The sequence below is a fragment of the Pyrgilauda ruficollis genome, unplaced genomic scaffold, assembly GCF_017590135.1.
Source record: "Pyrgilauda ruficollis isolate IOZ18807 unplaced genomic scaffold, ASM1759013v1 scaffold77, whole genome shotgun sequence".
Classification (NCBI taxonomy): Eukaryota; Metazoa; Chordata; class Aves; order Passeriformes; family Passeridae; genus Pyrgilauda; species Pyrgilauda ruficollis.
Window position 1 is genome coordinate 2,344,184 of NW_024529599.1, and position 26,544 is coordinate 2,370,727.

At 44.4% G+C, this 26,544-nt stretch overlaps 1 protein-coding gene across 1 annotated transcript in view; it reads left to right on the forward strand.

The window, feature by feature from the left end:
• CACNA1G (calcium voltage-gated channel subunit alpha1 G) overlaps positions 1 to 26,544 on the forward strand; it is a 142,252-nt gene that overhangs the window by 97,372 nt on the left and 18,336 nt on the right. The window contains exons 20-29 of the mRNA XM_041486583.1: positions 2,228 to 2,296; positions 3,180 to 3,364; positions 9,652 to 9,778; positions 12,464 to 12,589; positions 13,180 to 13,269; positions 13,832 to 14,045; positions 16,489 to 16,539; positions 22,297 to 22,448; positions 24,800 to 24,909; positions 25,958 to 26,091. Of these exons, the coding sequence (XP_041342517.1) occupies positions 2,228 to 2,296; positions 3,180 to 3,364; positions 9,652 to 9,778; positions 12,464 to 12,589; positions 13,180 to 13,269; positions 13,832 to 14,045; positions 16,489 to 16,539; positions 22,297 to 22,448; positions 24,800 to 24,909; positions 25,958 to 26,091 (1,258 nt within the window). The remainder of the gene's footprint in view (positions 1 to 2,227; positions 2,297 to 3,179; positions 3,365 to 9,651; positions 9,779 to 12,463; positions 12,590 to 13,179; positions 13,270 to 13,831; positions 14,046 to 16,488; positions 16,540 to 22,296; positions 22,449 to 24,799; positions 24,910 to 25,957; positions 26,092 to 26,544) is intronic.

Consider the following 26,544-nt stretch of genomic DNA (forward strand, 5'->3'; position numbering starts at 1 on the left):
TTATCACTCAAGACTGCTCATATCACAATTGTATAGAAACCTGTTTTGTTTATGTAGGCGTGTCAGGCTGTTCATTTTTGTGGATTTTCAATGTAAGATCTTAAAACTGGAGTCTAGGCTGCTCTCTGCCTATTTTAAGCATTCCCTAGTAGTCCTTCTTACTGTAACAGTTTGCCCAGCAGTCCTTTCCCTAAATCCATTTTTTTTTCAGTTCCCTTGCAGTCGTGCACCAACTCGCAGCTGCAAGAAGAGAGCAGGGCTCCCTGCCAGCTGATGTAGCAGGAGGAGATCCCCAAATGGGGCACCCTGAAAACCTCCCTTAAAATCCCAAATGCTTCCTTTGAGCCCCTTGCTATTTCCTCTGAGAGTTACCACTCCCCAAGACTGGCTCCGAAAGGAGCTGCAGGTAGACAGAGAAGGGAAATGGGGTGACATGTGTGAGCTGGAGGAGTCCACAGCAAAGAGCTGTAGCACACAAACCCAATATTTCATAGAGGAGAGGAGGAACTGTGATGTCCCCTGGCATTGGGAGAGTGCTAAGAGGAAAGGAGACGGGCTGGTGTGAGGTTCATCACCATTAGGTTATTACAAGGGAGCTGGACCATGGCCTGGGAGCTGCAGAGGAGAAGGGGAATGCTGAGCAGAGGGGCAGGGGATCCAGGAGGAGTGCATGGGCCCTGCCTGTGCAGATGGAGCTCTCATCTGGAAACCGAGAGAGTTAGTTTAATTTGAATTGTTTAAAATAATTGTTCTTTGCTTCCCTGAGCTGTGGATTTTCTAACTGCTTCAGGTGAGTTCTCTGTCCCTGTCCCAGTTTCAGTTGGCTTATCAGAACAGGGGCTGCTATTGCAAGCCAGCATGTGGTCCCCACTGCAGAGTGAACGACATGGACCGGGGAGATTATCCTTCAAAACAGCCACGTGCTTGCCAGAGAGGAATGCAATATCCTCAGTCTCACCTCCATTCTGTTGCTGTTTTATCTCCAGCTGCACAAGCAGGTCCCTGTCCTCTCCCCGCTGCCCAGTGCCTGCCCCTTACAGCAGCCTTTTGTGTGGCAGTCAGCTAACAACAGAGATGTTTCGTATCACAGCTCATGCAATCACAGTACAGGTCTAGGACCTAATTAATTATGGACCATGTATGGAAACAAACTACTCTGTGGTTCCTGAGTCACTTCCAGTAAAGCATGATCTGGCAAGTGAGAGAGTTGCCAAGGTGTTTTGTCTTGTTTAAATTGCATCTCATTTTGAGTGAGAGATCTGCATCTCTTATGGGACTGCTCTGTAGGGAGAGGCAGAAATAAATCCAAAACTGTTAAAAGCAGGACTGGGGCCAATTGTATGTGCTCATACATATGTGTACACACATCATCATTCCTCCAGCATCTGCCTTCTGCTGTCCATTTCTCAGTGCAGGGAATCAGAAGCTGTCTAGGGGTTAGGGTAAAGTGTAATTTATTTAATAATCATCATTAAAAAGAAAGGTTTCTGCTAACTATGGATAGGGAACCAGTCCGAGGGCTCATCTGTAATCACTAGCTGCTCTTGCTGATTGGTAGCACTGAGGAGGGCATGGTCTAGTGGATAGTGCAGGGGACTGAGAAATGAGGCTGTTGGGCTTCACGCCAGGTCTAGACCATGGCTTTGGGCAACAGAATTAACCTTTTGGGGTCAAGTCTCAGCTGGCATAAAGCCCCGGAGCTTTGCTGGCTTTGCAGGAGCCGTGATAACTCATGCCAGCTGCGCTTCAGCATCCCACGAGTCCTGCTGCCTCACAGCTCTGTCACTCTAATATTGACTTAATTTCTGGGAGAATTGGGAGCTCAGTGATATTTACACAATGCAGTGATTTCTGCAGGTGAGAGGCAGGTAGAGATTTGTCAAGCACGTTTCAAGGAGGGAACATCTCCCTGTTTCCGCTATGAGGGGGAGGATTATTTGGGGGAAATCAGGGAGGATTTGGAGGCAAATGGGAAGGTTTGGGGCGGAGGTGCTGGCCTTTGTCCCTGTCCATGGTGCTGACGCAGAGCCGGGCACTGGCAGGGCTGAACCATGCAGAGTTATTGTCTAAATATTTGGATTTTCTCCTCTTTGCGAGCAAACAGTCCAAGGCTTGTTTCAGCACAGAATCGGAAGAACAGTTTTCAACCACCCAAATATGCACGGGGGGGATGCACAGCTGCAGAGAGCAGGCTATAAAACATTGTCTTTCGTTTTCTTTTTCCTAGGAACGGATTTTCCTAACACTCTCCAACTACATCTTTACAGTCATCTTCCTGACTGAAATGACAGTTAAGGTAAATGCAGGTGGAGGATAAGTGTGCCTGTATTATATTAGTTGGTTTTAATTGTGGTGGACTCACAAAACCCTTAGGTCCACCAGCTGCAAGCGTGGTGTACATTTTCCTCTTCTGAATCATACTCAGAATGCCCATCATATGCCTTATTCCAAGCACGTTTTACATCAGAACAATTTCACTGAAGTTGCTCTTGATTTACACCATTATAGGAGCAATGGGATCCTTGAATTCAGCAATCCTGTCCTATTCAGCAAAGCTCTTGAGCACATGCTTAACTTCAGCCAAGCATGTAAGTCCCATTGTCTTCAACAACCAGTTGTCCTCAACAACCTAAGCTGCTGTGTGCTTTCCTGAGGACGGAGAGACTTAAGCACATTGAAACACTTTGCTGGATTTGAGGCAGAAGGCTCAGAAACCCATGGCTGTAAATCTCTCTTGAGTAATTCGTAATCATCTAACTGAAAAATTGCTCTTTCTTTGGAAAGTTTTTCTAGTTTCTTTATTTGCAAAGCTTGTACATGATTGCTTGGGTCAGCCACTCTGCACCTTCTCTCCTGCAGTCTATAGGAATAAAATATGATAGATTTTTTTTTTTTTTATGAGAGAGCTAAAAATGTTAGGAATAGTTTTGTGCAGGTAGGTTTATCTGCATTAAAAGTACATCAGCTGTAAAGGACAAGCTGGGATGTTTCTGCAGCAATATTTTCATAATTCTTTCAATAGAACACTTTGCTGGTTTGTCTAATTAGGCTTCTGTACTGGGAAGCAAATAGACTCACAGACTGGTGTCTGTAAATAACGCCTTCCCAGCAGGTTGCTAACTGCAACAAACACGTTGGATACTACAGTCATAATTTGTTGCAACTTGGTGTCCGGGCAGGTGGTGGCACTAGGCTTGTGTTTTGGGGAGAAAGCCTACTTGAAGAGCAGCTGGAATGTGCTGGATGGGGTGCTGGTGCTCATCTCCGTCATCGACATCCTGGTCTCGATGGTGTCAGACAGCGGCACGAAAATCCTGGGCATGCTGCGGGTTCTGAGGCTGCTGAGGACACTGCGGCCCCTCAGGTAAGTGGGGGCAGGGGAAGATCTAAGGATGTGTGTGCCAAAGGTAGGGCTGAGCATTCATGCGAGGGCCGGGGCAGATGAGACGAGCGCAGCCTGTAACCCGTGTCATCCCAGCCTCCCGCAGCTCTGCAAACAATGGCACTCGGCAGGTCCTGCTGAACTGCAAGAGCTCGGGGCCCTTGCTGTGTTTTGGGACCAGCCCCAAATGCAATAGGAAACTGATCAATGCCTCTTTTGCTCATTAAAACACACATCCCCTGCTATTTATGTTCTCATTTGCTCTGTGCAAAGTGCAGCTTAACAGCTTCTTCTCCCCCTTTCCTTCAGGCAGTCAGTGGCTTTCATAACAAAGAAGGAAATTAGTAGCAGGTGGTAGATCATTTTTAAGGAAGCAGAGACTCAACTGTTGCTTAACCTAGAATGCAAAGAAGCTTTTTTCCCCAGCTCCCCATTAATTTTAGAAAGACATTTACTTTGAAAATGACCCGGACAAGATGAAAACATTTGTTCTATTAACTTGGCCCCCCAACTCTGCCATCAGGAAGTATCCCATGCTCCAGGGACAGGCTCCACTCCAATAAGAACCTGCCCAAGGACCAACCTCTTATAAACAGGCATCTGTTTGTGATCTGTACCCCAAGGCATGAAGGTTTCTCTTCATGCTAAATGCAGTTCCTCTTTAATACCATTGTTGCTGCTCCTGTTATGCAGCAGCTAATAAACCTTCCTGCTCAAAGCATCTTTGTGTGCCTGTCATATCTTACTGCTGCTTCCTCCATAAAAAGGTTTGCTTTGAATCAGGATTTTTCTCTTTCAGAACAGAAAAATAGGACCCTGCTTCTGATAGAAGATGTTGTTTTACTACCCCTGTGTGAATAATAAGTCTAAATAACAATGGCCATGCCTATACATATCTTTCAGATATTCTCAACAGCTATAAAGGACATTCTGTTCAATTGGTCTGTATGTGTGTGTTGTACCTGGTGAGTTTCAGGATGTGAGCTGCTTTTAATCATTTTTATCTGGACAGCTGGCACCACTGGGGTAGTTCAGCTCCCTCACTATGTAAGTGGACTGTATTGCTATGTGACTCCAATTCAGGCTCTTCTCTCTTTGTGTGTCCCCTGGTATCTCATGTCAGCTGCAGTTTCTGGGGCAGTTTCTGCCCAGTTGCTGGTTGGGTTGATTTGCACTGCTCCTCTGTTTCTGATGATTTTTGACCCATGTTAAGAAAACCTATAAAATAATCTAGATGGCTCAGGGTAAAAGAAGGATTGATTTAACTTCTCTGAAGTGTAGAATGCAAGTTTCTTTTCTGATGTTCCATAGTTAAATCAGACTTAAAGAGAGACATTTGTGTTGTGCTGGTCTCTGCTGGAGTCACCTGTCTGATCTGGTCAAAGCCCTATATTCTTCTTTATAGATCTGTAGGCCTGTCTGGCCAGGACTTGGGTCTTTTTTAACTGGAGCCTTCCTCTGTAGTCACCTATGTGCATGAATAATCTGCAGTTACGGGGAATAATCCACGCAGTAACTGCAGGCTGAAGGAAGACCTGCCATCTGAAGCATGGATGCGATTAGGCTCTCCCATTGCTATTGCATTCCTATTGCTATTTGATTTGTTTTCTCAAGAGAGCAAGTGCATGTTTTCAGCCAACATGCTGCTTTTTACTACAAAAGAAACGTAAAAAAAAAAGACAGCAACAAGCCCGTTCCTTAAATATGTTCAGGATCAGTTCTGTTCTCCCATTATTAGATTTGTAGGAAGAGAAAAAGCAGCCATCAAACTGGGGGCTTTTCAGTAAGTCATAAATCTCTGCCCGTGGAAGCCCATCTGCCTCTGTGCCGCACATCTGGGCTGCCCTGAGCAGCCTCTGCCCACAGCTGCCCACGCTGCCTTTGCTGCAGGCTGAGCATGTGGCTCAGGGATCACGTCCTCCCCGCACAGCCTGGCATGTGTAGCTGCATCAACAGGGAGTGACAGCTGGGACAGGTGACCTGAGGTCTTTGCTCACGGTGGCGTCAGTTACCATGTCTGGGTGAAGTGTCTTGTCGAGGCTGAGCCAGTTTTTCTTCAGGAAGGCGTAAGGCAGAGACCAAAGCAACTGTTCCACTCACACCACAGAGGAGCAAACCTTCTGTCCTCCCTTTGTGGGGACACTCCAGGGCAGGACTGCAGGAGGACACCCTCAGCAAGAAGCCAAGCCACAGCTGTGTGTGTCACACTCAGCTCAAGGGCAGAGACAACCCTAGTGCTCTGTGTTGGCTTTCCCACTGAATGGCCTGGAAGGGGGATTCTTGCAAAAGATCCCCCCTTATTCTGTCTCTTATTTTCTTCTGTGGAAACCACCCCATTGATTTATGCAGCACACAAAACCCCACACGGTTCTGCCCTCTGCCCAGACATTAAAAAACCCATATGCCAATCGCGGGGTTTTGATTGCATGATTGATTATCAGCCTCCAGATTGAATCCATGAAGATTCAAGCCCAGCTTTATGACCAGAATTACAAAAATAAATTCACAGAGGAATGACATTTAAAGATGTTTCCATGACCCTCTGATGTTTCAGCCAGTAAAGGGATTGCTTATACAATAACATTCCTTCCTAATGAGTTCAATCTGCTATTGTTGGGATCAAGTGTTATAGCTTAAGATACGAGAGAAATCAAAATTGAAAATGTATTCAGATTTAATGTGGGTGGACTTCAGGGCTGTTTTACTCTCTACAGAGCCCAGGCTTTGACTTCTAAAGCACACAGATAAATTATTCACTTTTATACTATCATGGTCTAACAGTAATTTCATAACTCTCTTCTATCTATCATATTATCACCTTTGCTAATTTTCTTTTAATCTGTGGAGGAAGGTCTTCATTAATGTTGATCTGTTGCCTCATCTAAGTGGTGCTGCTTCTGGGAGTTCTCATCAGGAAGGTTTAGTGTTGGTAAGGATCCAACTGGAATGAGGCTGGCAGTGGGTTTGGAGCATCTCATGCCAGGGATTCAACAGCGTTGGGAATTCTCAGACCAGAAGAACCAGGGGGAATTAGAGGGATTAGCATTTATTTGCACCAAAATAAAGAAGAAAGAATGTCTCATTTCAATTTCCCTGTTTGTCATATGCCTAATGCAGAGTGGAATTGTGCTGAATGGAACCTTGTCAGGTCTCCTTTTCTTGCACAGCTGCAGGGCTCCAAATCAGCTGCATCCTTCATCCGTAAATTGCAGGGATGTGGGTCAGATAATAAGATTTTACAAGCCTGATAGCAGCAGGACCTTGGCAATACTGATGAGGTGTGGGGATGCTGCATGTTGACATATTGGAGGTGGTACTAATAATCTGAAAAAGCTGAGAATTTCATTGACACCCCTTAGAGAATTGTCAGACTCTTAGGAGAATATCAGGAATCTTCACACGGACTTGCCTCTGTGTAGGATCAGGCCCTTAGTCTGATGCAGCTCCCAGGTCTGAAAGTTTCCATTAGCAAGAACTATTATTTTTCAAATTCTTTTCAAAGTCTTTTCTCCCAGTAGTGCTGAAAACAGCACTGGCATGGAGCTAAACTGGTGGCAGCTTTTACCCTAATGCATTCTAATTTGAGGAATTCCCTGGTTGATCAAAATGCTTAAAGCAGCCAAATGCTGCTGGTTTTCAGCCCTTTTTTCCTCAACATGCACATGACTTTGCAAATTCAGACAAGTAGCCTCCTATTTTCCCTCTCAGCTGGATACTAAATAGTACCTCACAGGGGAAATCACTTTATTATTTCTAGGACAGCATTTCTTAATAACTGTTGGAGAAAAGGATCAACTTTAAACTCTGAAGACTAAATTCCTTCCTTGTTCCCCAAAATTTAAGGATGCTCCAGTAGTTCAGACCATAGACCTTCATTTTAGAAGACTTGACTTTGGTTCCATCCTGCATGACGGTGGACAGAAGTCCATGATCCCTAAAATCAGGATCCCTAAAGGCACCAAAGGACCTAATTTATACTGAAATAATTGGAATTGAGTTGCCTTTGTACCTCTGAGAATGTGGCTTCCCTCCTCCTGTGCCTCAGTTTCCCACCTGTAGTTTGGCAGGCGTTGTATTTCACCCAGAACTGTGCAAGGAATGTGAGGGGTGTGAAGGTCTTTAGTCCATCTGAGAAGCTGGAAGAGATGTTCAGCCTCAGCCTGTCCAGACCAAGGCTTGCTTTGTGCACTCAGAGTGGCCTGTTAAGCTGCAATACCTGGCTCATTGAGTTGGGCACACTGAGCTGATCTTCAGCCTCCGTTTGCTGAGCTGGGCTCAGCTCTCAGCCCCATGGCAGCAACAGCAAGGTCTCCAGGCTGTCCTAATCCCTGTGGGCAGCTTTGGCAGCCCACACTGACCAGTCCCAGCCTTCCACTCCTTCAGCCATCTCACCCTGCAGCTCCTTCCCTAAAATACCCAGATCTGAGTGTCAGGAAAGCTGGGGCGTCTGAAGTAGGGAGCCACAGCACGCACCTGGCAGAGATGCTCAGTGTGAGGAATAGCAGCATCTGCTCTTTGTGTTTCACTGGTAAGAGAACAGATAAAAATACCACCATCTGCTTCTTTTTGAAAGTGATAACTGATGAGTTACCCTTGACATTTTGAGTAAATATTTAACCAGAGAAAAAAGGAAACAAGCTTCAGCTTTTCAGGATATGGTTTAACCCAACAGCTTTGGCAAGAGCTGGTGGCTGTGCTTTGAGCACTCATTCAACTTGCAGGCCCTGGGGCAGGAGAGGGATGGTGCAGTTTGGCTGTGGTCCCAGATGAGGCCACACATGATCAGTGTGAATGTGTCCATGGGATCTCTGCTGTGAGCACCATGCCTGGGAGAGGGAGTGGAGGAGACCTTGGACTCTGTCCAGGCAGCAAAACTCATACAGAAACAGCAAAACAGTGTTTCAGGAGGTGGAGCCAGATTTGGGGAGAAACGGGAGAGGTGGTGAGAGGACTCCCATGGCAAAAGAGAGACCCAGGCAGAAACTAGGATGTGAGGAAGTTTGGGACACATTTGAGAGCCAAGTTTTCAAAGGAGCCACCAGCAGCACCCAGAAACACACAGGCACTTCCCTCCTCTGACTTTCATAGCATTTAACTGCTTCTGAGTCATGAAAGCAGTTTCTATGGCATCAGTACAAACTGATTTACAGAGCTAGTGAAATGCTTAATTCCAGTTGGCATCAAGAAGAGGGAGTCATGTAACCTCTTCAAATGCCTTTCCTGGTCCCCACCTTCAGGTCGGTGAGGCTGCACATCTTGTTCATCTTTCCCAGCATGCTGAGATGGCTTCTCTAAATGACACAAGACTTGTCATTTCTTTGCAACATTAACCTTGAGAGTATAATGCAGTTTCTACTTATTTTAATTTTTTTTCTTCAGTCATGAAGTCCACATTATGCTTCTTCAACTTTCTGATATGATCTAACCTTCTGTTATGAAATTCTGTGTGATACCAGACAGAGAGGAGTGGCAGAATTTAGATCAGATGCTTCCAGTCCTGCCAGTGAAGTTTCACCTGGAGGACAGCCCTGTTTTAGAGCTGAAGCTCTACAGTGGGTATAAACCAGAAATTGTGATGGTCTGAGGGGTAGCTCAGGTCTCTGTACACAGCAGCACTATAAGGACACAACAAATTCTTTTTTAAGATGAGAGTGCTGAAAACGCTGGCACAGATTGCCCAGAGAGGTGATAGATGCCCCATCCCTGGAAATATCAGGGGCTCTGAGCAACCTGATCTAGTAGTACGAGGTGTCCCTGCTCATTGCAGGGGGTTGGATTAGATGACCTTTAAAGGTCCCTTCCAACCCAAACTATTCTGTGATTCTCCAATTGCTACAGATGTGCAAGCAGATGGATAAGAGTGGCAGCTCCATTTCATGGACTGGGACAGGGAAATCAGGTGTCTTTCCTAAATCTGTATAGGAAAGGATAATGGAAGGCCCTCTCTTTGTAGTCCTAGACAGGCTACAGGCATGACAGTCTGTGTCTGTGGATGGCCCAAGCAAAACAGCTGAATTTTCTGGCCTGGCTCCTTGTATGTTTTCTCCTTCTCCTCTTTATTTACGCAAAGCTGACCCTTCCCTCCAAGACCTCTGTAACTTTACAGGTCAGTCTTCCAGAAGTGCTTTTTCCATCATGATTTTTGAGTAACTTGTAACTTGATTCTAAAAAATTTTCTAATGCTATGTTCTTCATATCTTCTATCTTGATAGAAGGCAAAACTGGGCAGGAACAGGACTGACAGCTTTTGTAATTACTTGCCCCTACAGAGTCATTAGTCGAGCCCAAGGACTGAAGCTGGTGGTGGAGACTCTCATGTCATCCTTGAAACCCATTGGGAACATTGTGGTCATCTGCTGTGCCTTTTTCATAATCTTTGGGATCTTGGGAGTTCAGGTGAGTCTTCTGTAAGCCTCAGCACTTGACCTGAAAGTGTAACAAGCCCCAGATTGCCTCAAGTCAGGGTATCTGTACGCATGGCACAGTGTAAGGCTTTCTGAGCTTGAACTGATGTCAGGAGGGATGGCGTGTCCATGCTCACTGCAGGGAGCTGGACTAGGTGACCTATAAAGGCCCCTTCAGTCCAACCCATTCCATGATTCTATGGCCTCTCCTCCACCTTTTTTCTAGTTACAAACTGATAGCGAAATAGAAACTCGAAGCTGAAATCATTGGCTTGTAAACTCCAGAGAGACCTTGAACTGGAGATGCATTCAGATTCTGACAGTTTGTCTAACTGAACGCTTGCAGAAACAAAGATTTCTGAGTCTGTTTCCTGTCGGCTCTGCTGGCAATATTCTCAGTCCCAAAAATGCAGGAACCCAGGGGGAAAGTGGCAGTTTCCAATGCAATTGGTTTCTCATTACCTGGGAAGAAGAGATTGCTTCATATAAATATTCCGACATAACATTTACTTCTTTCTGAAGTTTATCTGATCTGTCACAGCTGTCTTTTGGAAAGCAACTCTATTTGGCTTTGTTTTGGAAAGGTATCTTATGTAATATTTTACACTAATACACTGCTTAAATAATAAATACAGCATTGAAAATAAACAGGGAAGAAAATCATGCCATCCATAACCACCTCAGCAGCTAGATTGGTTTAGCATTATAGCATAACAGCATCCATCCATTATATTAAACAGATTCATAAAACTGAGCATATCCCATAAAACAATCTAACACTCACGAGAAAATTTATGCCAGAAAACAAAACTTGCAGTATGCTCTTTGAATTTCATCCCTGCTAATTGTGATGCTTTCCCTGGTGACTTGCAGCTTTATGTTAAATTGTCATGACTATTGATGTGATTCAGTGGTAGATACAAGACAGACTGATCCTGTATTCAGGATGCAAAATTCTCAGTTAATATTTATGTCTAATTAAGTGTAAGATGAGGCCAGAGCTATTTTCTATAAAAAGATGATCTCTCAAACTTACAGTTAGTTTTTCCATTTAAATATAAGCTGAGGATCAAACTAGAGGTTTTTAATCTATTAAGATCCAGACATCAAAATTTCTAACAGCATGTCCTCTTAGCAAAACTGTTTTGGTTATAGAGCTGCCCATGTGTGAATAGTCATTAATAAGATAGAAGAAATAAGTGGATAAAGCAAGTCCAGTAAGAAACACTGGGTCTTTTCCTTTCAGAAGTGCTAAACTGTAAAGTACTGACAGGGATCAATGTTTTTACAAATTGGGCTTTGTATTTCCAAACCCTGTCAGGAGCACTGTTACTGCTCCCACCTGAGTGGCATTACAGTCCAGCTCCTGGAGAAGTTCTATTTACAGACAATATACTAAAACCAGTTATTTACCTTCCTGCTTAATTAAAATTTTTCTTTGTGAGGACTATATCTCCCCAGTCTGCCTTACCACTGATAGTGTTTCTCCATGGAAAGATCAGGGAATACTTCTTACATCTAGAAATTCTGTGTTTGCATGGAGCGTTGATTAATTTTGAATGCCTAGAGACCATCTTCCTGCTGTTGATTTCTGGAGGAAACCCATGGAGTAGTGGGTGGCTTTATCTTGTTCACTATTATTTATTGTTATTTGTCTAGAACAACGGATCAAACCCCATCAGTGTCTCTTCTCGGTATAGCCAGGTGGTGTTTTAAGGAGCCTGGAGAGCAGATTGCCATTTCCCCCCACCCTTCCCAAAAGTCAATAGCTTCTGTCAGCAAATAAAAGTAGATTTTTTGGCTGTCTCCTGAGATTTGATACCATCCATCCTGCTAGCATCAATCACCCTGTCTGAAGCAGTAATCAACCCCTGCCACTTTCTGCTCCATGCGTGGGAAGCACCAGGTCTAGAATTAAGCAGGTGGAGGCTCCTGTTCCATGCAGGTATAAATCAGTAGCTGACTCTCCAGGAATTGCATCCCCCTAGGCTTAAACCAAAGAAAATAAGCTCAGGATCAGGTACCCAGTACCGGCTGGGTTTGGCTCATTAAACTGTGCACAGGGAATAATTTCAGTGACCCTGCAGACTGCAGAGCTTTATGACAGCTGGGGCACAGCACCCAGAATCAGAGAGCAGAGCAGGACTGACAACAGTCTTGATTCAACATGAACATCAGCCCCAGGGGCTCGTCCCCCCTCAGAAGTGTCCCCTTGTGACCTCTGTGAGCAGAGATTAGTCCACCACTGGCCCTATTTGCTGTCACCTTTTCTCTGCTGACAGAGGGCCCCTGTTAGACTTCATTTGTTGTTAACTGGGCTGAGAGTCACCAGAGTGGTTCCACATGTGATAAGAAGCCATTAGCTGGTCTGGGCTATTGGCTGGGGCTACACTTGGGCTAACAAGTGTAGGAGCAGAGGCCTTTAGGCAAGTCTCAGATCACTGAACCTGACAACTTAATGCATGAGGTGGGTGTCCTAAACGATGTGAAATCATGCATTTGCACATTAGGTGTGCATTATACAGGCTGCTCAGTCTGAACAACCTGTGTGAATGAGGTCAGTTCCCTCAACAGCTCTGGTTGGCGTGGGCTGTGTGGAGAACCCTGGAGAAATGCCCATCACCTGCACAGAAATCCTGTGGACTGACACTTCCTCTCTTCTTTGCGTGTTTTGCAGCTTTTCAAAGGCAAGTTTTTTGTGTGCCAGGGGGAGGACACCAGAAACATCACAAATAAATCGGATTGTACAGAAGCAAGCTACAAATGGGTCCGGCACAAGTATAATTTTGATAATCTCGGCCAGGTATTAATAGAACGGTAATCTGCTTCTTTGCTCCTTTACCTCCTTGACTTAAAACCTGTGGCTTATTATCCCATGGGATTTTCTTACAGGGCACTGCCAGCCACAGTAAATATTCCGTTCACATACACAGCATTCTGTCTCTGTAAATCCCAAAGGCAGTGTTTCCAAGCAGGCATACACTTCTTTTCGGAACAGAACAAGCACACGTGGCTTCATGAAGCACTTAATTGCTTCACTGCTACATAAGAAACCAAATATATCTTGCAGAAGGGCTTGTCTAATAGAGCTGGACATTTTCAGCCATCTCTGCAACGCAGCCTTTTTTTAGCAGTGTGGTAAGAACTAATTAGTTGGGAGCAGTGGAGAGCTGGAGGGTGGAAATGAAGCCGCTTTTGTCTTCAGCACTGCGGTTTCCGAATTACTGTTCATTGCTGAACCGGGCATTGGCATTGATAAGTTTTGCTGCCAAGAGAAATCTTGGTCATCAAAGTGTCCCATGATCAGGCAGGAAAGGGCAAGGAGGAGTAAGGTGTTACAAGTAAAAGAGGTTTAGTGCAACTGTGCCTAACTGCTTTTCCATGCATTTCTAGGCCCTGATGTCTCTCTTTGTCCTGGCCTCCAAGGACGGCTGGGTGGATATCATGTACGATGGCTTGGATGCTGTGGGAGTCGACCAGCAGGTACAGGCTGCAGCAGAGCTGTAGCAAATGACTTGTCAAAGGTCACATATTTTAGCTCGTTTTGCAAAGTACTGTGGGCTTCCACAGTCAAATAGGGTTGTGGGATTAGGATCCAGGGCGGCATTCAATCCAAGTTGTGAGATGTGATGAGTTCAGTAAAAAGTCTAGATTTGTACCCAACACTTTCCCTCCAGATTTTGCATCATGACTGGTGTAACTCATGTTAGAAGTGCACCTATCAAAGGATGGTTTGACTTTTTAAGCAGTTTGGTCATTTCAGGAGATAAGTAGTGCTTTTTGTAGGTAGAAGTTTGCAATGAGAGATTTACAGTAGCTGCAAAGGATGCTGCTGTCCTTTTTGCAGAAGAGAGGTAGTGCTTCTGTCCTCAACACACATTTTAGGAGCATTCAGTTAAAATGTCTCAGCAAGCTCTAATTTTCAGGAAGAGCAGAGCAGCCTGCCTGAAAGGGCTGTGAGTTCTGTGGATGGCACAGCTGTATCAATTTAATCCCATTCTTCTTTTTGAGATTCAGTTGAAATTTGCCTTCCTCCACTTTGCAGCCAGTCATGAACTACAATCCATGGATGCTCCTCTACTTCATTTCCTTCTTGCTGATTGTGGCCTTCTTCGTCCTCAACATGTTTGTGGGGGTGGTGGTGGAGAATTTCCACAAGTGTCGGCAGCACCAGGAGGAGGAAGAAGCCAAGAGGCGGGAGGAAAAAAGGCTCCGCCGGCTGGAGAAAAAGAGAAGGAGTAAGGAGAAACAGATGGCTGGTCGGTAGTCTTTCCACATCTTTCTGAGTCCTGCTTGACCTTCCACATAATCCCCTCCTCCCTCCCCTCCCTGCCTCCCGTCTGGTGATAATTCTTCTCCCAAAAGCATGTCCAGCTATAAAATTTGCATGAAGGAAATAGTGTCATTTTAGGCTGAACAAGGAGCCAAGGAAGCCTTTTTAATAGCTGCATGATTTGCAATGACCTTTCCATTGAGGGTTATTTAAATTAAAAAACAATAATAATCAGGCCTGGAGCTTCTTGGATAGCAGAACTCAGTGTTACACAAATAGTGACAACTGCAAAGATCAGTAGTGCTGGATGGCATCATAAATCTCAGTCATGAGCACTGCTGCTGATAACTGGATTCACTATTTGGTTTATTACAATCTTGTAATGCCACAGTGATGTTACCTGTCCCATTTATCAAGCAGGTTTATTTATTGGCACAGTAGCACCACTGCTATTCAAGAATGTAATAAAATAATAGAGCCATCTCATTCTAGTAATGCTTTAAAACTCCATAGAGAAACATATCGATGCATTTGCTTGAGAAATACAGATTAGAAGAAAAAAAATCAACCAGACAAGGAGAGTAACTAACTACACAAAAATAGTGCTGGTGCAAATTGAACCCAACTCCCAGCTAGATGTGCAAGTGTGCAGCCCTGCCTAGAGGAGGCTCTACAGGTGAAATGAGGAAAGACCCCACTCTGCCAAAAGACTCCAAAATTACATTTCTCTCTTTTCATTTTAATGTAGTTGAACAATTCAGAAATAAGTTAGCCAGAGGCCACAGGTTGGAGGTTCTCTTCTTCTTGCATGCTCTCTCTTCTGACTGAACTTTCTCCATTGCCCTTCCTGTCCACGGCCTCGCACTTTTGCTCCCTGGTCAATCTGCCTCCTGCTCTCTCCCTGTCCCCTTTCACTTCTCTATCTTTGACAGACTCCAGGACTGTTTAAGAGGCTATCTGATTACGTGCTTGTTGCCAAAGCTGGTGATATTGTCTGTTTTTCTTTTTTAATAGCCTAAAAGGTGTTTAATAGTTGCAGGCTTAATCATGGAACCACGCCACCACGGTGCTGCCTCAGCCTCTCTCAGTAAAGCATTTCCCCAGCCATTTCCTTTGGTCACATCTTTTGGTCCCGTGAGCTTCACACCTGTTGGTTTTGTAACCAAGAGGATATGTCACACCAGCCCCTGGCCATCAAACTTAGGTTTATGCCAGAGCCTGCTTCCCTCACTGGCCACTGTAAAGTAGGAGGCTTCCCTCAAGAGCACTGGAGGACACATTAGACTGTTCTCAGTTAAGTGGGATACAGATGGAAAGAGGTTTTATTGTTGCAGGGTTTTTTTTTATTTTCTTTTCCCTCTCAAGAAAATGCCTAGAAAGCTCTTTTGCTTAGCTCAAGTTCCCAAGCACAGTTTCAGGCTGATAATTTAGAAAAGAATTTTAAAGGTTGGATAGAATGATTGCTATTTAAAGTTGCAGTTTTGGAATGCCAACATTTTTGTAGAAGAAAAATAGATGTTTAGGTATTATTAATTACTTTCTTTATAATGCTAGAGGAACTAGATGAAGAAAAGATATAAGTCTGGGCAATTTCCCAGAGGGAAGGAATCACAAACCATTCTTGGAGATGCAGTTATTCATTCAGTGCTATGAAATACCTAATTAAAGATGCAATAAACAGATACTTTACTGAGGATCAGATATTGCTGAGTATTCAATTGCCATAAAAACCTTTCAAGAGTAAAGTATGAAGTCCTCCAGATCTCTTCAGAACAGTTTTCCCAATCCATGCTCAGTGAAACATTAGTTTTAATTGACTGTGTCCAGCTTTGCCCTCAGAGGCAACAGATGTCATTGCTTAACTTTGTTCTGCACAGTGGGAACTTGAGGACGAAACCAAGACTAGGGCTGGAAATGTGCCAGCAACTGCGTGGGGGTTCCTTTCAGCTGGGATTTCTGAGTGACCTCAGATGCTCAAACCAGCCTTGGGTTGTCAGATAGACAGACATTGACAACTGACAACTGACTGGTGGCACCGTCATTTTTGGTTGTAGACTCTTCCAGTGCATTTTTTTCAATCAGGTGTCTAAAAACTGGGGAAGTGTGTGAGATCTGAGATGTTGGCAGCCGCAGGGGTGGTCACAGTGAGGTATTGCTGTCTCAGCAGGAAGGGTCCCAGGTCGTCCTTCTGCAGTGTTTTCATCATCGACAGAGGGGATTCTTGGGCATGTCTTGGGCTTCCACAAGAGGGAGAAGCACAAGAGCTCTTCCTTTTTCACATATACCTGAGCCCACCCTCCATGAGGCACAAGGATCCCACAAGGAAACGCTCCTGGCAGAGGAAATGGAGAGCCACAGGAACCTCCACAGGGGCTGGGGAGTCTTGCTGTGTGTCCTGCCGGGTGATTAACGCCATTTCGTTCTTTTAGATCTAATGCTGGATGATGTATTAATGGAGAGCTCAGCCAGTGCAGTGCAAGGTACTGGGAAGCTGGCACGTCTCGTCCCTCTGAATGGCAGTGCTGTGTCACTAACGGCTGGCCACCGCAGCTGAGGCATCCACTAAACCATGTGTGTGGTGCAAAGCTCGTTTGCTTCCTCCATGGCACACGCATCTCATCCTGAGCTGCAGGTCTGCAGACCTGCCTCAGCACTGACACTTGCAAACCCTTAATTTACTCCTCGATCATCTTACTTTATTCAGTTTTTTTTTTTGTTTTTTTCCCCTCTGGTTTTCATTAAGACACTGTCAGACTTTTCATGGCTTTTTTTTCCTTTTTTTTTTTTTTTTTTTTGGTTCTTTTAGGTTTTTTGTGGTTTTTTTTTCTGAAGAGAATAATGACTGGACTGTGAAAATGGGCTCTCTACTGTTGACTTTAGCTTTCCAACCACCAGCTTAGGAGTCTGAATAATTTTCAGGTGTGTGTCTTTGGAAAGCTTAGGGAGGATATTTCATTATTTCTTCAGCCCTTTCTTATTGCTCCACAAACACTGTACTCCAGGGAGTAGTTTTTTTTCAGCACGGTAGAATTCATCATAAGGCAGAGCCTCAGTGCTTCAACAGGGAGCTCAACCCCACACCAACCCCCACTGTGGGCACGGGATTTAGTCATTGTGCTGCCCAGTGTGTAAATTCTGTGCATTCATTACGAGTTGCTCAATCCATGAAGCATCTGGTAAATTAAAAGAAATAAAGATACTATCTCAAAGCCTTTCCAGGTGCTGATGGAGATGGACCAGCTGGACTCAACACTAATGGGGTCTGAACTGTCCCTTTTGACCCACAGCTTGCTCACACTTCCCTTTCCCAGCCCCCTTCTCAGGATGGTGCTCAGGGCTGCAAATCCATCCCTTGCTCTTTTTATTTTTAGGAAAAGCTTTGATCTGGAAAGCATTTTGTTTAATTCATAACTTAAGAATATTAGCCTGAATATTTAAAGAGGCACCAACATAGAAACAAATATAGCTGTAATTTTCGACAAAAATAATACACTACAAAAATTGTGCCATTAAAACTCTCACCTGTGCACAGACTGCCACTGCTGGCAGCATGTGAAAGATGGGTGCAGGGCTCCATCCATCTCGCTTAGATTGCAGGGAGCTTTGATTAAATAAAAATTGGCTTTCACTGCAGAGATAACTCAAGGACACAGAGGTTCTACCTTGTATTTCTAAGGCCTTGTTGGAAGTTATCACAACATGCTTTAATAAATCCTGAATCTCCTTCCCATTGCCATTCCTGATATTTATATTTCTTTGCTGTCTTTCTTGCTGCTCTTGCTGAGCCTCTTGACCTCTCCTGTGAAATGGGGGCAGCATGAGGGGGGGGCTCTCACTGGGTTTGGTGATCTGGTTATTTTTTCTTCTTTTTGCTTGATTGTGACTCCTCTCCTGGTCCTACAGAGTTGCATCAAGGCTGTCTTATTTTATGTTATTTTTAAGACACTGAACTCATTCCAAACCCTTTCATTATCCCTTGCAGGCTCAGAAAGTCCCTTAGCGTTTGCCCTTAAGATGTGTAATTGTCAGGTCTGTGCTGTGTGTTTCCTTTTGCTGTCTTTTCTTTGGATCCAGTGGTAGTGAATGTGCCATGCTGCTCTGCAGGCACCAACATGAGGAAATAGAAGGTTTTAATTCTGAACCTGACTGCTGGGAATTTAGGGAATCAGTCCCTGGGTGCACTAGATGAACTTCCTGTGGTTCAGTGAGGAGTCTGGAGCTGTGACCCAAAGCTTGCCCACATCTTGGCACTTTCAGAGGGCATCTTTTCTCTTTCTGTGAAGACAAGATGATATTGTATGTGTGTGTGTGTGTGTGTGTGTGCTGCTGCCTGGTGCTTAGTGAAATATTTTATAATTTTATTTTTTCCTTTATTTTTTCTCCAAGTCTACATTCTATCACAACTGGAATCTTCACAGTGGAAATAATTTATCATTTTCCATTTCACTTTTTTTTTTTTTTTAATAAATCCATTCAGTACAATAAAAGCCAAGTAAAACTCTGTGTTTAAGTAAAACAAGTTCCTTCAGTGCAAACTACTTTTTAACCTAATTCTTGATACATTTCGTAAATCCAGCTGCGTCATGGGCTCTATTGTTTACTGGTTTGCCACTGTCCTCCAGATACTCAGACCTGCAAAGGAGTTAATTCCCTTATTATAGGAGAAGGAAGAAGCTGAAGGAGACAGTAATGAAATTGTCCCACTCTCGTGAATTCCAATTTCCCGTGCCCACGCACCTCCAGCTCGAAGTCACCTCGGGGAAAGTGGCAATTTCTCTCTTGACAGGGCTATATTAGGAGGCAGATGCTCCTCGGAGATATTTTGGCGCTGCATGCTCAGCTTGATTCCCCCCAAAAAAAACACAGTTAATGGGAAGAAAGTGGCCCCAGTGCCACTCCCTGCTGTGCTGGCAGAGACCGGCCAAGCCCTGGGAGATTCTGGGAGTGGCACTGCCCAGCAAAACCAGGGGTGCCATCAGACAAGTGCAGTACAGGGTTTAGTGCCCCAAACACAGCCTGGGATCTCTGAACCCCAAGGGCACCTGGCCTGAGAAAAGTTAGACAGGGATTAGGAATGGGAAATGTTTATCCTGCAACAGCAATGGTCATTTCATTTCCAACCAAACAGGAGAGAACGGTGGTGAGTTCCCAGACCACGTCAAGGGGATCAATTATAATCCTACAGCTTGATGCCAAGAGTTGAGTACTGAAGTTTGGGATACAACCTAAGTTGAGAGCCCGTAGGAATGATGAGCTAAAGCCAAGTGCACCCCAGTCCAGGCCCTGCTTCCCTTGCAGCAGCTGGCACCCTTGGACCACCATCACCCCCAGGATGAAGGGGCAGGTGGGACTTGCTCAGATCACCTCCCAGCTGGCTGCAACATCCCCTTCCTACCTGCTTAGGAGGAGATCTCTCAGGATCCACTGTCTGAGCCGAGTTTATCCTATGTAATGATCTCCAGATTTGACCCCCTTCTCCCTCTGCCTTGGCCCCCAGCCCTGGTGAAGCAGCTTGATTTACACCTTGTTTATCAGCCTGATGTCTCGTCGTGGGCTTTTGCTGTATTTCCTCATCTTTTCTCATTTAGCCAATTCCTCTTCATTGGTTTGCTCTCTGCCTTTCTTTAATGCCATATGTGCCTGGAAGCCACATTAACCTTTCCAGTAATAACCAAGACTAACCCAGAGCTCTTGTTGTTCTTGACACAGTGTATTGTAACGGTACAGTAATGTGGTGTTGTGTTAGTTGTGAAGTTCACCACCCGGAGTTTAACAGATGTCTGTATTTCCCAAGATGTTGGTATTGTTAAGCTCTTTCTTGCAATAATTACAAATGGCACTGTGTCATAGGAGGCACGGGCTTTGAACAGGGGGAATTATACCAGATCTATCTCCAAATTCTCTGCAGAACTCTGCGGGGTCAAATTTAAAGAAATGGTATTTTCGCAATGGTAAAAACTGGTTTATCTTTTCAGAAAGTTCCCTGCCCACCTAGACACAGTGGGGATTTATCCCGAGCCCTCAGGCAGCATGTCAGCCTGTGTGTGGGAGCATCTGTATGGCACCAAGATGCATGGCTGCCGTGGGGACACTGGGGTAGTGGGGGGTGACATGATTTGTAAGCATGGGTTGCCAAATCCCCTCTTAACAAAGTTAATGGAGAAGGATGGAACATTTGTCACTGGGAATTTTCAAAGGCTGCAAGGGCATCTGCGAGACCAGCACCCAGAGAGGGTTGGCTGTGGAGACCTGGGTGCTGGGCAAGGAGATATGGCAGAGGGAGTGCAAAGGGAAGTTCAGATATCTGCAAAAACCTTTGCAGACATCTGAACAATTAGCAACCCTGCTTATAAGGTCATGCACTGGCTAATCCAGGTGCAGGAGCCCTGCACAGGGAGCATTTACAACCTCTCTCTAAATCCTCTCTCTGTTCTAACAGCATTGGTGCTATTCTGTAGGATTTGGAATTACCTGTCAGTCAAAGCTGAGAAAAAAAAATTGAATTCCAGTGTCATTATTCATAAGTAAATCCATTGCAGGAAAAGGTAGAAACGTTGACATTTTTCTTTTTGAATGTGAATTATGCATAAATGTAGAAGAAGTAAGTGATTCAATTATGATGGTGTTTCTTTCTGAGATGATAAGTTGGTTCATAAAAATAGGTCCTATTCCTAACCTAATTGTATTCAAACATTTTAGTTAATTTGCTACTCATAATTTAGCATAATGTGATCGAGATATCTTGACTTTATGGAGATTTATGCAGATTCTGAGATATCTGACAAAGTCTTATGAGTGAGTCAGCAGCTACTAGTCTGCTTTTTTTCATAAGCACTCAATAGATTCAGCATGAAAATTAATTTCATAGACCTTTTCATCAATACTGTGCTTTAGCACTCAGGTGCAGATCACCTAAAGCCTACTGCAGATCAGAAAGTGAGTATTAATACTGCCTTTCATTTGATGGCACTGAAACAGAATTTTTGGCCTTCCAAACCCTACAGAATAAAACTGCTGAGTGTTTTTTTCCCTTTGGTCCCTGGACTGGTAGGGAAAGGTCTGTCTCTATGGAAAAAAACAAAACTGATTTTTCAGGATCCTGCTATGAAGCAGGGAGCACGTGAAACCATTAAATCTATGGATTTGATTGCAATGTCATTGGCTATTGACAAAGTGAGCTCTATTTCCAGGCAAAATAAAATCTTCTAAAATTAGTTTTCCCCTAGGGCAACCCAAACCTGTGCTTCCTGGCATCATTCTTGCCCAACTTTTTTTCTTGGACTACCAAACTGTGCATTTGCTCTGGAGCACTAAATATCAACCGTGCAATTCTTACAGCTCAATAATTTTCATTACTAGTTGATCATCTAATTATGAGGGTAATATTATACTCTGACATTTTCAAGACAGCCCTTTCCACATCAATCTGCATTATAATGCCTCCTTGAAAATTGTACTGAATTATATACTCAGCCTTGGCATTTCCTCATTAGATATTAGGTGAGTAAATGAGTTTATCTCTAGGAACATTTGGGGTCTAAAGTCGATGTGTCACCCCTGAGGCAGCCAAACATGGGACACAGCTGGACAGTGAAATCTGTGTTTTGATAATCTTGTCTACATGGATGATTGCTATTTTCTGATCACTAAGGCTCATTGATCAGTTTTCCTTGGTGTTTTTATGGACCATTTTTCTGACAGCCAAGGTGCTGAATTCTGTTGTCTCTACAGTTTATTGCAAAGAACATATTATGTCTGCACTCTTTCTCTTTCAAAGACCACCACATACTCAATGGCCTGTGTTTTTAGGCAATTGTTAGTAAAATCTGTCCCCAGCATCTAACTGTTAATTGGGTTTTCTGATGCTTTGGGGATTTTTAAGATCAACACCAAAAAAAAAAAAAAATTGTTATTTTAATTTAAATTCAACTTAAATTTCCCTACAGAGAAAAATTATTGTTAGCAGCACACTAGTCCCAGCTCACCTCATCCCTGATGCCACAAGGCTGAGTATAGAGCATGTCCCACTGAAAATATTTAATGGATATAAGATGACAGGAGCCCTGCTATTAAAAATGGTAACATGCCAGCAAGGAAAAAAGGAAATAAAAAAGACAGTATGTTGCTGTGATTGGTCTAGAATTTATCATCTCTGGAGCTGGAGAGTGAGGGTGCACTGATGTGAGAAATATGCAAAGAAATCCCTTGATTTGCCTCTCACTCTCCTCCTGCTGCAGAAGCTCAGTGCAAGCCCTACTACTCGGATTACTCCCGCTTCCGCCTCCTGATTCACCAGATGTGCACCAGCCACTACCTGGACCTGTTCATCACCGGCGTCATCGGCCTCAACGTCATCACCATGGCCATGGAGCACTACCAGCAGCCAAAGGTACGGGGGCAGCTGGGGGGACAGGCAGAGCTGTGCTGGGATGTGCTCTTGGGCAGGGTAAGGCCAGGTTTGCTGTCAGATGTCCACCTTTGTCAGTGGAGTGCAGTCATCCTTCAGCTGGCCCCCAGCTCAATCCAGGGCTTTTGGTGCCAGGATGCCATTGCACCTCTCCCTTCTAGTTCAGTGCAAGATGACTGCTTTGAAAATGAGACTGGGAGTGAGTTTGCTTGCTTTGCTACATTTGATCATCATTAATATCTTTCATTTTACTTATGTTTCACACTGACCCTCTCCCCACCCTCACCCCCCCCAAAAAAAAAAAAAACAAAAAAAAGAAAAAGGGAAAAGAATATAAGAATTTGGGAAATGGGGGTTTTTTGCAAAGTTTCTTCTAAATCCCCAGTGTCCCGTAGAACCTAGTTTTCACAGGAATTGGATTCCATGCTGGTCTTTCAAATGCATTTTAATATGTTAGTGAGCTTAATTCCTGGGTCTTTGTCATACTGTGAAAATAAAAACAGCCTGTCCTGAGATGTCAAGTCTTTTGTGCATAAGAATGAAATGGAAATATCTGCCTTTGCCACATAACTTGTACTTACTTTTATTAGCGACTTTCAGAATGAATAAATATAACACACAATAGGAGGAAATATTCTTTAAAATTAGACAGGATGTGAATACTTAATATAAAAAAAAACCCCAAACAACTAAAACATGCAAATGACTGGAGCAGGGGGAAATATTCTCCAGTTTATGATAAGCCAAAAATTAATGGGAGCAAGCCAAATTTATTTTTTCTGTCCAGGTCACCTTTAAATACTCTGAAAGGCTCATTGCATGGTTCAGCCATTAGATGATGAAAAAGGTTGTTGGCAAAGGAGCCTGGGATGGAGTCATTCTAGAGCACGTGTCTTACCACAGTTGCTTTGCAGCTACATTTTCTCTTTTATTATAGAAATGTTGGGCAGGCTTTTGTTTTTCTTTTTCTTTAGAAAAATAACATTTTGTCTCTAAGCCTCTGGTATGCAGCATCTGGCTAGTAAGTCCAAGCTTGGGTTGTGCTGGGATGACAGCATGGTCAGAGTCATACACATGCTTGAGTCCTGCTGAATTGGGGCATGGAAATCCCTCTGGGCTGGGTGATGGATGGCTGGGATCCTGAAGATAACTGAAGGCCATATGTACCAAAGAGATTTATACCCAAACTAGTGATTTCTTGGTGCTGAAAGGGGTTGGTTTTCGGATATAGCAGGATGCCTTGGGGATGAGACCCCAGATGGAGATGCTGCAGCTCCTGGAGAGGAGGGAGTGCTGCAGTGTGCAGAGAGGTGGTCTGAGTAAAGAGCTGCTGAGCAAAATCTGCTTCTGCCAGCTAAATGTGCTCATTTGCTGCAGAGCCCAAGTGCCCTGCAGTATGGCAGGGAGGCTTGCTCAGAGCCACAGCTTCCTTTGGCATCTGGGCTTGTGCTTCTTGGTCAGATGAGGTGACTTTTGTCCATGGATGCTTGACGCTAAACTGTAGCACAAAGGCAGAGTACAGGACTTAAACTCCTTCTGCTATGATTTCTCCCACTCAGGGATCAGTAAATGTTAGGTTTGGTCTGTGGGCACATCTCCCCTGTCCCCTAACACTGCCCTGGACATTGTTATTACCCTCCTGTTTGCCAGCAGGGAGAAATTCAATGCACATTACTTAAGAGGCCATGAAGGATGTTGCTGCCACAGTCTTCCTTCATGAGTGAGGCTTTTGGAGATGAAATCACTCCTGATGTAGCTTAATGCCTGACTGTGCAAGAGTTGTCCCAGCCAGGATGTACTTGGATTAAAGACCAGACTGACTTCTGCAGAGGGAAGGGGGGCAGAGGAAAATGCAAGGCACTTGCTTCCCCTGGCATGTCATCCCTCTGTTGCACTCCTTGCCAGAAGCTCAAGGTGAGGAGTAATGGCAGGCTGTCACCAAGGAGCCATTTGGCCAGCACTTGCACAAATGAACAAGTGGGATGAAATTCAGCTCTCTGACAAAAGCACAAGAGGTCTTGTGCTGCTGAGACCAGCAAATGCAGCAGCTCTTTCTGCGCACCCCAGCAATCCCAGCTGGGGCTGTGCCGCTGCTAGGGGGGTGAGTTGTGCCTTAGGCCTGTGTCAGCCCCTCCTGGGATTTTATCACCAGGCAGCAAGTGCACTCTGTGCATCCCTGGGACTTTTCCCTGGGACATTTTTCATCAGAGAGAGCCCGTGTTTGAAGGCTTTTAACTGTAATGGGTAAGTGATGATGCAAGAGTCAGGTTTGGAGGCAGCAAAGCACCTCTGCAGAACTAACATCTAACCCCAGTTCTGTGTCCACATCCCAGGTTCTTGACGAAGCCCTGAAGATTTGCAATTACATCTTCACTGTTATCTTTGTCATGGAATCTGTTTTCAAGCTTGTTGCCTTCGGGTTTCGCCGCTTCTTCCAGGACAGGTAACAAAAGTTCTGTTGTGATCATGAGGTCAGCAACAGGCTCTGTGGAGAACTGCCCACATTCCATGTCCTGAATTCCCATGCTCTGGCCCATACTGTGAGTCTGGTATGTATGAAGGCTTTTTGGAGTGACTGGTTGAAGGCTGGGTAGGTGGAGACATGGGATGTAAGCTGGAGGATGGATTGTGCAGGCTAAGGAGTGGGATTGCACCGTTTTGGCCCTTGGGAGCAGATGAAGCAGGGATAGATCTCCACCAAGCAGCCAGTTCTCTTCTCACGCCAGTTGCGCGTCCATATAATCAAGTGAACCTGCTGAAGTGACAAAATTTATGTCAAGAGAAAGAATCTATCCCTAAGTAAACACGAAAGAAAGAAAGGACCTCTTTTTAATGCAGATGAGGAGCAATGGATGACATTGTGTCTTTATCTAGATTTGCACTCTCTTACATCACAAACACACATTTTATGTCCTTGGTGGATCTTTCTCCCATTTTTGCCTTCTTCAATGGTAAAACCAAAACCAGGGCACTAAGCAGACCTTCACATGAGCCCTTCAGCATCCAGTGGATGGTTCCATCCCTGTCACTACATTTTGTGTGTCTGTGCTGGAATTACGACTTTCTCCAGCCTGCCACAAATCCTTGGGGCCTTTCTTTCACCAACATAACTTTTTCATAAGGACTGGCCATGGGGTCCTGTTCTCTCTGGGGCAGATCTCACGTTAAGGTCCACAAGTGTCATGTCTAGAAGTGGCTACACAGACAGCACAGTGTCTGTCCTGAGGTTTGGAGTCTCTGTGTAGAAAACTTCCCAGCTTTTGTTCCTCTTTCCCCTCAGTCAAGGATATCTTTGGAATTGGCTGGTTTTCTAATGAGATGCATTAGTTATAATGATTTCATAACATCACTACTTTTGTATAATACCCTCAGAAAAATACTGCAGATCCAAGTTCTCAAACCATTGAAATGACTGGAATTCATGTGAAACAGGCTGCCTCCCATTGCCAGCTTCTTAGTAGATGTTAAACTTCACTTTGTGTTGTCTCCAGATGGAACCAATTAGATCTGGCAATTGTGCTGCTGTCTATCATGGGCATCACTTTGGAAGAGATCGAGGTGAATGCTTCACTACCAATTAACCCCACCATTATCCGGATCATGAGGGTTCTCAGGATCGCCCGAGGTGAGAGGGATAAAGCAGAATTGACTCATGTTTGAGGTACATGGTTGGTACCAGGAGAGAGTTAAGCATTGAGAAACAGTCCTGGGGCACATCCCCATCATGATGTGCATAGTTCTGGCATCAATAGGCTGTAAACAAATGAAAGAACAATGGGGGAAAATACTTGCAAGGAGCCAAAAAGCTGAGCCAACTGACCATGTGTTTCTGCCTTAAGAGATCTTGAAGGCTGAGAGTTTGGAAATTAAGAAGTAGCTGTGACAGTAACTCCCAGAGATGTACCTGGGAAAATTGCTCCAGTCAAATCAAAGTCATCTCTAACAGGGATTAGAGAACACAAGCCTGAGTACATTGGCTTTAAAAGATGAGCATCTAATAAATTTGAATTCCCATGAGGCTTTACATCACACCACTTGGTGACAAAGTGTGCCTTGTCACACTGTATCCATCTGTCCC